Source organism: Fundulus heteroclitus, unplaced genomic scaffold (assembly GCF_011125445.2).
Source record: "Fundulus heteroclitus isolate FHET01 unplaced genomic scaffold, MU-UCD_Fhet_4.1 scaffold_76, whole genome shotgun sequence".
Lineage (NCBI taxonomy): Eukaryota > Metazoa > Chordata > Actinopteri > Cyprinodontiformes > Fundulidae > Fundulus > Fundulus heteroclitus.
Window position 1 is genome coordinate 358,839 of NW_023397208.1, and position 14,668 is coordinate 373,506.

The window sequence follows — 14,668 nt, forward strand, 5'->3', positions numbered from 1 at the left end:
GCTTTTTTTTATCTGTCTTTTATTCACTCCATTTGCTTTCTGTCTTTCTCGATTGCATTCCCGCCTCCCCCTCCCTACCTTCCTCCTTATATCCCTACCGTCTAGGTAATCTTACCAGATCTGGCAGTGCTGCGCATCGCGGTCTACGACGACAACAACAAGCTGATTGGGCAGCGCATCCTGCCTCTGGACGGCCTGCAGGCTGGCTACCGCCACATCTCCCTGAGGAACGAAGGCAACAACCCTCTGTCGTTGCCGACCATCTTCTGCCAAATCATCCTCAAGACGTACGTGCCCGACGGCTTTGGAGGTGAGGGCAGCAGGAATACAAACACACTCCCTCCACAGCGTTATGTGCACTTATTTGCTTGGAGCGTTTTGGGTTTGTTTTTTTTTTGTTTTTTTTTTACAGAAAACGACAGGTGCTTCTCATCCTGACTTGCAATTTTAAACTGCCCTCAGATTATTCATGGCTGATAATAAAAAGGCGTCTGTAGCCTACAGGGAGAGCAGGGGAGAAACGGAAAGTATAGCAAGTCTCTTCTCACTCTGTGCCTCGGGAGGGATAGCTTTAACGTTTGCAGTAATGGCACGGCACAATTGATGACGACAGTAAATCTGCAGACAGTTTCGTACAGGCACAAGCATACAAATGAGTTGGACAATTGGAGTTGCCATTAAATAAAGCCAAGAGGCTTGGAGTGAGGAGCCATTACTGAGACTATTAGCTTCTAGTACAGCATTGCTCAAAAATGAAATCCTCTTCTCTTAAAACGGTTGTTTAAAGAAGGGATGAGATTTTTTTTTTTTGACTCTGTTTATTCACATGCTTTAGCTGAAGGATAGTGAAATTTCTTAACCGCCATTGGTTTAAATAATCTTTTTTGTGCAGCAATTGTGGATGCTCTATCGGATCCAAAGAAGTTTTTGACCATAGCGGAGAAGAGAGCCGACCAGATGAAGGCCCTGGGGATTGACACGGTACACATAACAGCGAAATAGTAACGACTAGGGCTGGGCGACAAATCAATTTAATCGATTAATTCGAATTTACAATTTATTAAGATTTTATTTTGCCAATGCACTCATTTAGCTTCCATCAAGAGAATAGCATGTAGTGGTGAATATATGTTTAGGAAGATATATTGTAAAAATTTTGAGGAAACCTTTTTTTTTTACTATAATATGGCACTTTAATTTATTAATTTACTTTTTTAAGTTAATTTTAAGTTACACAAGTGAAGTGAAGCCTTTTCTTAGCTCATTGTGTAATACCACTAGCAGCAAAAATTGTGTTTGTCATCTTGTTTTAAAAGCTTGTTTGACAGCTTGTTTTTAGTTTCTGGTATTCTGGTCAACTCCCAGCCAAAATAAAAGCACGTTATTAAAATAATTTCTTTAATTTATTTTAGTGAAATGAGAAGGAGGGGAAAAATCAATTAATGGGATGTGGTATAAAAAAATCAGAGATTTTATTTTTGAGCCTTCTTGCCCAGCCTAACTACCTTCTTCCATTAAAAGCAGCATTATATTATAATTGTCTCTCTGTCCAATAGAATGACATAGCTGATGTTCCCAATGGAAGCTCAAAGAATGACAAGAAGGGAAAAGGAAAAGGAGACACAGGGAAATCCAGTGTGACCCAGCAGTCCAGCTCAGATATGGCTCAGACCTCCAACTCTACTCAAAACAATACAAATGAGAACAAGAAGGGTAAATATTGAATTCCTATTGACTTGTTAAAGTTACACCCTGTTTTCATTCCACACACTGAATTTATTTTTCTTTTCTTTTTTTCTTTTTTAGATGCTGCACTTGTGCCTAACGTGAGCATTGATGAATTGAAGCAAATGAAGGTTTGTATCATTTCGGTCAATGATGTCTGGTTCGGGATTAAAAGATGTGCGTGATTATGTGCACCAATTTATGGTATACATTTTTTATTTATTTTGATCAAGTCTGGACTAACAGATTTTTAATGCATGGTTCAAAAAATAAAGATCTGTTAAGAGTAAAAATATGGGACCGTGCAAAAGGCTTCATGCTCTTCAATCTTTCCCACATTTTTCCATGTTACATCTTCAAACTTAGTGTATTTTATCGGGATTTTATGTGACGGCTTACACAAAGTAGCACATATTTTTGAACTGGATGAAAAGGGATACATAGTGTTCAGTGTTTATCACAAATAAAAATCAAAAAATAATAGTGGAGTTTACGCCGATATACTTCAATAAAATCAGCTGTAACCAATTGCCATCAGAACCTGACCCAGTCAGTAAACACCTGTCCACCTGTGTGTAGGTGTAATCTTTATTCAATGTTTCCAAGTCAGAACTTTGCAAAGCCAGTGGTACTAAAGGATCCTCACAGCTTAATACTGCCATCAATCTTTCCCCATGGAGATGGCGTTTTCCACCAGAAACGGTGTTTTGCTCATAGACCATGCCGTTGAATTGAATTTTGATCTCATCTAATGAAAACACATTACTTAGTGTGTTTGTATTGTTTTCTATGTGACTTGTGGGATTCTGCAAGCAGGATTTCTCTGGGCTTTCTCTTAATAGTGGTGCTGTCCCCACTAAGCCTGTCAGGTTAGCAGCTGCATGGCCTTGTCTTGCTAGGTTTGCAGTTTAGCCCTAACCCTGACTTGAACCTCTCCTTAAAGCTCCAGTGTGTAAGATCATCTAGTGGTCCTCCATGTATTACCCACTGCTAATAGCTGCGGTCATCGTGTGAAATGGTTTTTGGCACTGTTGCCAAGTCTGCTTATTATAAGTGACTTCGGGCTTATTTTATTCTAAAGTTGCTTGTAAATTCCATGAATCCCGGTTTGTGGTTTATTGGGTTTGTTCCGGAACATCAAGCCGCTTATTTGGGCTCTGAAATAAACGACTATAAACACGAGTTATAGAGAGACCCGCTCACGCTGCTGCGCTACAGACTGGCTGAAATATCACTCCGCCTCTCCGTGAAGACACATCCTCTCTGAGAGGGAGACGAGCCTTCCCTGCCTGCCGGTAGGACAGATTTGTTTATGCACTACACTGTCCTGTTTCTAACGTGACGCCAAAATAAACTTCACTGTTCTATTGAATTAACTTACCTGCTGTCCAGCAGAAGGCCTGAAACCTCTGCATTCGTTTTAAAGCCCTGCTCCCCTGTGAATTATCTCCACCTGGTAATAATAGCTGCGCCGATACAGACTCTCATTTTCTCCCGGTTATTACTTCTCTTTCTTTTCTTGGTTACGTTCTCTTCCCTCTCGCTGGGCAAAGAGTATGGATGGTCCTCCATTTTAACAGAAAACGGAAAGTAGAATTATCTTCTGTCGGCTTTGCTTGTTTCCTACTCCTCCTCCACTGACAGTGCGTCTTCATATAAGAGACAAAAAGGGAAAACCTGTATGGCAGACAAGTTTGTCCCTTTTCGGCTACTGAAATCAGAAATACCATGGTGTCTCCTGTTGGGTGCCACCTATTTATTTATAAACTACTCATTCTACGCTAGGAGAACGCTTTCATTTTTCTTGTGAGGTTATTAGACTTTGTCATAATATGTATTTATAAAAGCAATACTTGACATTTGTTAATTAAAGGCCAAATTAGTTACACAGTGTCCCTTTAAATATTTCCCTGACCTGTCTGCTGTCTTCATGGGTCTTCATGATGCTGTTTGTTCTCTAAAAATTACATTACACAAAGGTGACTTCTGAAGACAGTAAGTTACACTGGATTTTACCAAGGGGTTTTAGATTAAAAGGGTCAGAATACAAATTCATGCCACATGTAACTTTTTTTGTAAAAACAAAAACTTGTTTATTTTTCCACCTCGCAGTTATGCACTCCTCTGTGTCGGTCTATCCCCCTAAGAAGCATTTCTACTTTGGTTCCTGAAGGTTTTCTCCATGACTTAATTAACCAGAACCTTTAGCCTTCCTAGGCTGCTTTTTGTGTGAGCTTCTATTTTGGGGTAAGAATCCAAGGTTGTTTGTATCGATTACGAAACAGCAAAGAACGTGATTAGAAAAAGATTTTAAAAAAAAAAGAAAAGAAAAAGATTTTAATCAAATTTTAAATCATTAATCTTAAACTGTTTCATAGCTTTTATAGTTTGAAAGCCACAGCCTGCCTCTACTGTGTGAAAATGTGAAAAAAGTGGATTTAAATCTGCACAAATCATGGAAAGAAAAAGAAAGAGATGCTTCAATCTGGATAACAATCAGCTGTGTAAGGACAGTTGACGCTTTCATGGTGCCGATGACTCAAACAAAATGCAGGGGATATTCAACCAGTGAGAAATGTTCAGCATCCTCCCACTACAAAACTCCCCCTTTTAGTTCAGGGTGCATCCAACAAGAGCTGCCTTCCAAGCAGAATATTGTTTAGGGTAGATTTCTGTCTGAATGTCTGAGTAGTAAAACTACCCTAGATCCTAAAATGTTTCCTGCAATGGAACCCCCACGCCCCCCCAAAAAAATTAAAAATACACTGAAGTTTGTGGTTATAATGTGGAAAACATAAAGGGGTAGGAATACTTTTGTCCTCTGGGCTCTGCTGACTGTCTGCTCTCGTTACGGCCAGCACATCACAACCTTACGTCTGTGTCTCCCACTGCAGAGCTACCTAAAGCTGATTAAAAAGCAGCAGAAGGAGCTCAACGCTTTAAAGAAGAAACACTCAAAGGTAGGTGGGAGTTTGTTGGTAATGCAAAGTGGCTGCTGCTTATTCCAGACGGCCATTGATGCTCAGAAACCCAGAAACGGAACAAGAGAAACGCTGCAACCTTTCATCTCCTGCTTCATCATTTTATGCCTGCTCACATAAACACAGAAAGTCCTTTGTAAACAAACAGAAGACGGCCACGTGACGGACGCTTTCGAAGAAATTAGACTTGCTAAAGTTCTGTTTTGGCCAGCGATCTCCATGGAGACCACGGTGTATGCTAGCTCATTCATATTGCTTCATTAATTATCACCCTCGTTACGCAACATAGGAATACTAGCGCCGCCCAGACACATCTGTTGACCACAAGAAGATGAAGTTATAGTTTTTCTTCTCTGTTTATTTCAAATATAGCTGTTGAATGGAAGGTAGAACGGTAGTGGTGGAGACGACAACCACTAAAGTGATTTCTTTACTGCAGGATCAAAATGCAATGCAGAAAGCCCATTGCTCTCAGGTGGATAAGATGGTGTCGCTCCACGAAAAGGAAAAGACTAATCTGGAGAAACTGTTAGAGAAAGCCATCAAGAAGCGAGGGTAAGCAAGGAGCCATGAAACCACCATGATGAATATTATGTAAAAAAACAGAGCTGAACATACTGCTGTGAAACTGCGAGGCGTGTGTTTGTGTCTTAACATCAATTAGCTGTAGGCCTATGGCCACCTAACTAAAAAGTAGGTTTCATTTTTTTAAATTCCTGGTGTTCCTTATACTTTGATTCTCACTTCTGCATTTTTACTGACAGGGAGAACAACTGCCAAGAGCTGAAGAAGGAGACAGAAGATAAGATCCAAACTCTTGCCACAGACCATAAAGCAAAGGTATCAGAAACCAACCTGCATTCTACGAGGCCACAGAGGGTGCGGAGTGGAAAACGACCAATAATGAACCACGCTGTGTGTGTGTGTGTTTACGCAGGTTAAAGACATCACAGCACAACACACCAAGGAGTGGTCAGAGCTGATCAGTAGTCACAGCAGCGAAGAGCGGCTGGTGAAGGACGGCCATGTTACGCAGCAGTGTGAGCACCTCAAGAAGCTCCTCACCAGCGTCCAGGAGCAGCAGACCGTGCAGCTCAAACTCATCCATGAAAGGTGACACACACACCCTGCATTCATCTGTTATGGTCTTACCCTTCAGAGAAGAGGAGTAACAGCGACATTTTATTTCAGTACCTCCAACCGAAGGTCGGCTAGGTAAATTAAACGTTGATTTTATTTTTGCTCGATTGAGTCCTTTTTTTTTCTTCTTCAAATGTGCAATTTAGGCAAAGCAAAGAGATGCGTGCCAACCAGGCCAAGATGTCGATGGAGAACAGTAAAGCCATCTGCCAAGACAAGAGCATCAAAAATAAGGCCGAGCGAGAGAGGTAGGTCTTTAAAAGTGGGCTTTGTCTGCATGTGCAGAGCCTCACAAAATGATTCATTATCCACCTTGACCCTGACCACATTTTTTCATGTTACAGCCAAAGAATTACTTCTGTTTTATTGGGACTTCTGTGGCACATCAATACAAACTAGTGCTTAGCTGGGAATGGAAAGAAAAGGATATATGGTTTTTTTTTCTTTTTTTTGTTGGACTACTCTGTGATGGTCTGTCATAAAAAAGACCTTATAAAATATATTGATTGCTATTTGGACTATGATAAACGGCTAAGAAGGGGTAGAAATGTTTTTTTGCAATGCACTGTAGTTTTACTTATGTTGCTTTTGTCCTTCAGGAGAGTGCGCGAGTTAAACAGCAGCAACACCAAGAAGTTTTTGGATGAGAGGAAGAGGGTACGTTTTCTGTTACATATACTGTATATAGATATACAACCTGTTTCCTTTCTTTATAACAAATCTCGTTTCAACAACACCAAGGCGTAAGACAGATCATAGTGTAGCTAAAAAAAATATGACTTATTTTTAATGACAAAGTAGGTGAAACCTTTTTTCATACACGTATAAAACTGTAGGTAACGGCTAATAAACTGAAGCGGTGCCATCAAGCGAGTTTCAAGATTATTTTGCATTGGAGGCATTAAATGTTCATGTTCACGATTTGCCTCCAGCTGGCCATGAAGCATCAGAAGGAGATGGAGCAGCTGGAGAAAAATCAGAGAGAGCAGCTGGATAAGCTGGAGAGGCACAACGAGCAGGTAAGGAACCAAACCGAAAATAATGAACTGAAAGGGCCAGAATGTCACAAACTGTCGGTCGGGTTGGGAACCACGTGCCTGCTGATTGGACATCAGTAGCGGGTATTGGGATAAGAGTTTAGGTTGATCAATTCTAAGAGAATAAAACAATATGTTTTTTTTTTTTCATCTCAGATGGTCTAAAGTGTTAGTATTTATTATTATAACTGTGTTTTCTATTCTCTGACTTTGTAGCGTCCTCAGCAGAACAGGAATAACATTTGGTTTTAGAGTGAAACATTCATGTCTCCTTCATGTCTGCAATTAAATCCTGATAATTGCTGCAGCTTTTTGCATGTTTCCACTGGTTTCATCCTACTTTAGATTTAGGTTAGGTCAGTCCGAAGATATTCATATTCCTTCTAGTCAGGAGAAACATGCTGCTTAACTTAAAAGATGACTTAACTTTCTAAAATCATGTCTCTGTTTTTTTTTTTTTGTTTTTTTTTTCACCATCTGTATCTGTACACGTCTTACGTGTATGCTCATTTTTTTGTTTTGGTTTTAATATGATTTGCTTCTTCCGTCACAGCTTTTGAAATCACACCATGCAAACAATCAGGTCCAAGGTAGGCATCATCATCATCTTCATCATCATCATCATGTTCTTCTGTCTGCTCTACCTCTGATCCCAGCTTTGTGTTGGTGTTTCCTTTCAGGTCCATGTTTTCCTTTGTGCCTTTCTCCATCTCCCTGTGGCGTTACTTTTCTTTCACACTTAAGATACCTGCAGAGTCTCTTTAAGATCTGACCTTTTCGTCGTGGATATGGCTTTTTTTTTTTTTTTTTTTTAAGAGAGTATTTGAAACGACTCAACAAATTAAAGCGGGAAAATGGCACAATTTAGAAGAAAAGCTAATTCTTTTTATTGTTAAAGCCAAGCCAGCCTTTTGAGTCTGCAGCGCTTGAGAGCATCAGGCATGCCAGCGAGCAGCTTGACTCATTTATCACCATGACTCACCAGCCGTTACAAAGCAAAAAAAAAAAAAAAAAAAGCCAGCTCACAACCCTGTGTAGTGTGTTTTCATTCCAGCTCACAGTCATTTACATTCATAGCATGTGACGGCATCCATCTGTTGACGTTTTGTGACAACTATCAGTCCTACGTAGCATGAGAGGACGCAGATCTGTTTTACTCTGATAATGCGAGCAGCAGAACAACTTAATGCGAGTCGTAAACCGCAAACTGAGATTGTGAGCAGGAATTTGTCGCCGAAGAAGATGGATGGATTCGCTGCCGAAATGCTCGGCGTCCACATTCCGGTCACATCTCTGTCTGAGTCCCTCTGTTTTCTATCTCCTTCAAAGGCCAAGGACATACAGCAGATGGTGAAGCTGGAGGAGGAGATGGACCGCCGACCTGCCACGGTGGTCTGAGCGACTGACCGAGTCGCGAACCCACCCACCCACACATGTACAATGAAACACACTCCATACTCTTTCCCACAGCGGTGCAGAACAGCCCCCCCCCCCTCCCCCTCCCCTGCAGGACATCCTCTACAGTGCAGAGAACAACATCCTCCCCAGACACTCTAATATTAACCCCAATCTTCACTCCAACCCGTGGAAGCTGCGTCCTCCGTTCGCTCCAGCCACGCCTCGTGTCATCGGCACCTTTATCCCGCCAATCAACATTGTACCACTGAGCCATTGCTGCTTATCACTGTAAGACCGGGGGCGCAACCACTTTTATCGGGACAGGGAATGTTACCTCGCAGGTGAAGCGACGCAGAAACGGACGCCCGTCCTCCCCCGCCGTACGTAGATCCCGTCAGCTGTCGGTAGAATCAAGCACACGCATGCTTCTCACACGGCAGGTAACTTATTCTTGTGGATTTTCTTCTTCTTTTTTCTTTTTTTTTTTCTAAATGACACCCAATCAACTCACACAGTATGTAAAGAGGGGGAGAAGAGGTGTTAGACTTTGTTACTTCAGCACAAATGAATAAACTTTGTGAAATACACTGTACACGCTCCACCAGTCCTGTCCAGAGCACTTTGTATATGATAGGTTGTTCAATGTGGGAAATGTAGCAGTGCACTACTGTATGATTCTCTGTTTTTCAGTAAGAATGTATTTTAAAAAAAGAACTATTAAACAGTAACTCTTAAGAGAGGGAACCCCTTCCCTAACCAATATTGATGTCTTGTGGAGGTGGATACCTGTAAAGGGATGACGGGTAATTAATGCACACATCGGTTATTACTGATTTTCACTCCAATTTTACGTGGATTTACTATTTAACACAGAAAGTCAAATACATGGTGCAATAGCTGTGACCCCTTCGCACGTAAAAAACTAGATAAAACAGGCTTCGTTTATCAGATTCCAGCTGAATACATCTCTCTCTTTCTCCCGTTATATTCAAAAAGCCTATTATTGAAGAGCTAATTTATCACAGAACTCAATTCACTAAGTAAAACACATTTTATAGATTAATGAAACAGACGGATCTTTTTAAGCCTTTATTTCTGTTCATTTTCCACGCACAGCTAATGAAAACCCGACATTTAAGATTAGAATAGTACATTAGACAAATAGGAGAAAAAAAAAATGTATACAGAAATGTGGGCTTATATCAAAGTATGTTTAATATCTGCCTAAAGGTTGGTGTTTCAAAAGCTGCTTATAATCTGACAAACAAGCCTCATCAGAACCTATCTATGTTCTAATTTATTATGACTGTAGATATCACACTGTAGATCCTGGGCCACAGGATCATACTATGCAAAGTTAAATGAATCTTTCCCTCTAAGATCTAAACAACTCAATCAATTTTATCTGCCATAGTAACCCAAACAGAGGTTAAAACACAGAGTAGGAGGTTACCAAAAAGTGCTGATTATACTTATTTTTACATGAACAGAGGCAATAAAAGTTACCATTTCCATATGAAGTTGAACTTTTTGTTTTTTTGCTTTGCACACTTATTTGAAGTTGTACACTCAAAACTAGGTTTAAAACTGAGCCTAATAGATCCCGAGAGTTAATCCACACTTGCATCTTAGAGCCTCCTTTAATTTACAGGCTGACAGAACCCAACTCTTCATGTCACCTAATGATGAAGGAGTCCCTTATTAGGCTTTTGACTGCACTTTAGCCACCTTATAATTGTTATTGTTTTCCTGATTTAAGATACAGTGCGGAGCAGAGGTTTACATACACACCGTTGGGGTGAGTGTCCATCCATCCATCCATCCATCCATCCATCCATCCATTTTCCAAACCGCTTTATCCCTCATGGGGTCGCGGGGGTTGCTGGTGCCTATATCCAGCGTTCATTTCAGTCAATTAAAAACTAAAAACACATTTTAACTTCTTTTTTTCAAGGTGGAACAATGATACAACATTACAGGCACATCTAAATATATATATATATATATATATATATCTCATGAAATACAATTTTTTGTAACTTGTTTCAGTAAGTGAAACTCGAATTCATTCTTTGCACTTTGACTGCAATATTTCCAGCTTTTATTTCTTGTAATTTTGAAAACCCAAAATTCAGGCTCTCAGTAAATTAGAATACTACATAAAACGAATAAAGACAGGATATTTTACGCTGAAATGTCGGGTTTCTGAAACATGCATTGCATTGCACTCACTACTTGGATTGGCCTCCTTTTGCATGAATTACTGCATCAGTGCGGCGTGGCATGGAGGTGAGCAGCCTGTGGTTGGACAAAAGCTGGGTTTCCCTTTCTGAAAGGAGCGACAAAAAATAGTGAACTCTAACACAATATACACATTTTTTGTAGATATACCTGTACATGTAAAAATAAATGGTTTTTTTGACATATTACTGGCTAGAGCAGGACAATATATCACAACCAGATCATCACAATATCAGTTTGTGCAATGGATTGTTTAGAGGGCAATAGTTGTTGGCTAATCTAGTCCATATGTTATAAACTTACATTTTTACATGCAACTGTTACACTTAGCCGGTTGGACAGAGTCTGACAGAACTGGATGCTCTCACCAGACACAAATTACAGTGCCCCATATGCTAAAAGTCACATTATAGTGAAGGAAGCACAGATGACAAAGGAAAGGAGAGAAGAAAAGCATCTACTGAATATACTAAACTGAAATCTTCATTGGAAAATTGTACAACATTCTGCAGCCCTAATTCTGGCTGAATATTTGAAAATCTTTTTGAAACGGTTGGTTTCCTAGCATGGATATAACTTTTAAGAAAGGTTAATACATTTTCTGTAGAGTTGAGGTTGGAACCATTTCTCCCCAGAAGACATTTGACTCGTCTTGGTCTTACTGTTAAACCCTTGTGACTGTGGACAAGGACACTAGTGTTAGGGCCTTGGTTACTGTGGGTTTGTCCTTAAGCATCCAAACCCATTTCCTATTATTTTAGGTTGTCAGTTCAGGTCAGATGAATTAAACATGGAGAAAACCTGCTGAAAATGATCCCCAAACACACCAAAGCAGACAAACGTTGAGATCCTGGTATAACCCCAACCTCAGCCCGGTTAAACTTTTTTTTAAGCTGAGGAAGGGCTTGGAAACGAAGCAGTTTAGACAAACGCTACAATTCCTAATAAAAAGAGTAGTTAAATTTCCACCAGCTTTATACCAGGACCTTGTACATGGCTATAAAATGTGCGTGGCTTCTCTGTAACTTGCTAAGAGACATTTCACCAAATAATATTAGTGGGAGGGGGGATACGATCTTAGCTTTAAATATGTTTTTTTTTTAACCCTTTGCAGGTTACAGAAAATCCACACTAACAACATTTGCCCCCAATTGTTGGTTTGTAAATCTTTAAATTTGCTTTGAATATGTTTGTTTGTATTATGATTTTACGTTGGGGTGAGGGGAAACGTGTTCAAATATAAGATTAAAATCCCAAATTTAACATGGCATCAATTCCCCATGATGACTGTATGTAAACCTTTGACTGGTATTGTAAATCAGGACAGATCAAAACCTTATTTTGACAGAGATGACTGCCATGTAATTTCCACTGCAGGGAATAAAAAGAAAGGCTGAACTTACAGCTGAATACTGTTGTTTTTTGGACTATAGATGGTTTAAAATACAGGCCTAACCAACACGTCTACAGAAGAGAAAATGCAATGTTAGGTAATATACTAATACATGACATAGCATCCAAATGTTTACCCAAATGACATGAAGACATATGGATCAATGATAAATAGAAAAAGTGATAAACGGGGACAAAAGCACGTATTTTTTCCTGTTTTATTCTGCTGTGATAAATAAGAAAGGTTGATGAGACGTCCATGTACATATTCTGCTAGAATGTACTTAGAATACTTGTCTTTCTGATCACCTGTGTTCTTTCATTTAAGAGCTTGGGGACAGACAGTCATGTTGGGGAAGGAGATTTTATCAAGAACAGGCCTATTTTCTTGATTATTCGTTTTGTGTTTCTCTGTCCGCCCTCACTGCACCACACCACACGATCTAAAGCTCTCACCACATATCTAGAACAGAGATAAAAATGAGTAAAAAGTGCTTTTAAAGTTTATTCCATCACTTTCAGATGTGCCACTCAGTGTCTGTTAGGATGTTTAAATTATTTTATGAATGATAAAATGCCAAATTAAGGGGTTATTTGTATGGAGGTATATATATATATATAAATATATATATTAGATAATGTGTAGTTTAAGATTATTACGTTATAGAGGCTTTTTTGCACTAGGTGATTGTTTCTGTTGTGTGAAAACATGTAACCTTTGGATCTTTAGTTTGTCCTAAAAGAAAAATAAACAGATTATTTTTGCAGAGCAACATCCATGATTTGATTTCCTTAGTTTCTACTGTATCTCTTTGTTTTCTATTTGAATTGTAGCTTGTCAACAGACATTATGTGTGTGTTTTTGTATTTATATTGTACTGTCGAACTTATAGCATTGAGAATACTGTTGTTATCCAGCTCCTTTAATACTGTTTTATAGTATGTGTAACAATAAATCCAGGTGTAAAAATGGGACATTGGTCTATGGCTTATTTGTGCTATTTCAAAGAACAGTTTTCTATTCTTGCAAAGACTTGTTTAAGTAACCTTTAACTTTTGGACATGTTGTGATATTTCAATTACAAACTGCTATGTGGGCATTTTATGTGATTGCCCATCACAAATTGGTCTATCTATGTGATGTGGAAAGTGAAGGGATTTTTTTAAACAAATTAAAACCTAAAAAGGATGCTGCACATTTGTATTTAGAAACTCCCTTTAGTCCAATAGCCCTTAAAAAACTTTGCACAAATTGCAATTTTGAAATCACCTAATTAGGAAATAGTCCACTTCTGTGTAATTTAATCTTATTTCACATACAGCCCTATTGTGAAGCTTCCTGAGGTTTGTCAGAGAACATTAATGAATAAACACTATTATAAAGACAAATGAATGCACCAGTCAGGTCAGGGAACAAAATGAAGTCAAAAGCAGGCAAAGCATATAGCAAAAAACTAATCTTTGAGTACATTATGGAGGAATTTTCAATCCATCATCTGAAAACAGCAGGGCACAACTGTGAACCTACCAAGATTTGAGAAAAGCAGCCAAGAGGCCTGTGGTAACTGTGGAGGAGCTGCTGAGGTTCACCGCTCAGGAAAGAGATTGGTCTGACAGGAAAACTATTACTGGTGCATTTCCGAAACCTGGTCCATTTCAAAGAGTGGCAAGAAGAATCCCAATGAAAAGAAAGACTGGAAAAGTCCAGTCTAAAGTTTTGTCACAAGACATGTAGGATGGATGGAGACCTAATATGAACATTCACCGCTATGCTATGTGTAACAGAACCCCTGGTCATCAACTTAAACACACAATCCCTGTGATAAAACAATGTGGTAGCATCATGCTGTTAGGAAGTTTTTTTTTTAATTTTGCCTGCAAGATTAATTCTGCTGGTATTTGTGTGTTCACAAACACGAGAGCCCATCTTGTATTGCTCCGTCTTCAACCATTTGTCTCCGAACCAAAAACGGTTTGGGACAATCACGTTGCAGTATTGCACGATTTCTTTGAAAGAAGAACAGTAAGGTGCTTACGTTTTAATTTGACACCGCGATTGGCTAAAACCAACCTTTTCTAGACAGGCACCAGGTGTTGCTTCACCCAATCAGCTCGGACAGAGCTGCTGAATGTCCCGCCTTTCCCCAAATGGATTAAATGGGAGCAGTTCCAGATTTATAATGTGTAGAAAACAAAGTGCAAAACGTTGTCAATCTGGTTGGCTACCTTAGCTTTTTCACCCCAGCAGGCATGAACAAACTGGTCAGCGGTGATGGGAAGAAAGAAAGATGGAGCTAAATACAGGGTAATCATGGAAGAAACCCATTTGGAGGCTGCAGTTAACCTGCATGCACCTTGGGTTGGGGTTCACAAAAATGGTGACCTTGAATATACTGCCAAGAGCTGCAACTGAGTGGTTTTGATCAAAGCATTTCATTTTACGAATGCTCAAAATCCAAACCTGAATCAAACTGAGAAATATGTAGGTACGTGTGAAAAAAATTATTTTCAGAAACTAATCTGACTGAACCTGAGTTTATTGCTTCAACAGAACTGATTTCAAATGCACACCACACTTTTCAGATTTTTATTCCGTGTAGAAAATTGAACACCATGTCTCATTTTCCACTTCACAATAATGCATTACTTTGTGTTAGTGGTAAAATAAAATAAAAATAAACATCAAAGTTTATTTTGTAACAGTCCAGGGTGTGTTTTGAAAGGAGCTTCTTTTCTATGTCGTCGATCCTCCGC

The 14,668-nt window shown here is 39.4% G+C and overlaps 1 protein-coding gene across 1 annotated transcript in view; it reads left to right on the forward strand.

Annotated features, from left to right (window-relative positions):
• The window catches only part of LOC105929089 (1-phosphatidylinositol 4,5-bisphosphate phosphodiesterase beta-4), an 82,979-nt gene extending 74,198 nt beyond the window's left edge, over positions 1 to 8,781 (forward strand). The window contains exons 27-39 of the mRNA XM_021318599.2: positions 106 to 310; positions 893 to 981; positions 1,557 to 1,713; positions 1,807 to 1,856; positions 4,620 to 4,685; positions 5,146 to 5,261; positions 5,471 to 5,546; positions 5,644 to 5,819; positions 5,993 to 6,094; positions 6,446 to 6,503; positions 6,779 to 6,865; positions 7,437 to 7,473; positions 8,213 to 8,781. Of these exons, the coding sequence (XP_021174274.2) occupies positions 106 to 310; positions 893 to 981; positions 1,557 to 1,713; positions 1,807 to 1,856; positions 4,620 to 4,685; positions 5,146 to 5,261; positions 5,471 to 5,546; positions 5,644 to 5,819; positions 5,993 to 6,094; positions 6,446 to 6,503; positions 6,779 to 6,865; positions 7,437 to 7,473; positions 8,213 to 8,289 (1,296 nt within the window). The 3' untranslated portion in view covers positions 8,290 to 8,781. The remainder of the gene's footprint in view (positions 1 to 105; positions 311 to 892; positions 982 to 1,556; positions 1,714 to 1,806; positions 1,857 to 4,619; positions 4,686 to 5,145; positions 5,262 to 5,470; positions 5,547 to 5,643; positions 5,820 to 5,992; positions 6,095 to 6,445; positions 6,504 to 6,778; positions 6,866 to 7,436; positions 7,474 to 8,212) is intronic.
• The last annotated feature ends 5,887 nt before the right edge of the window (positions 8,782 to 14,668 follow it).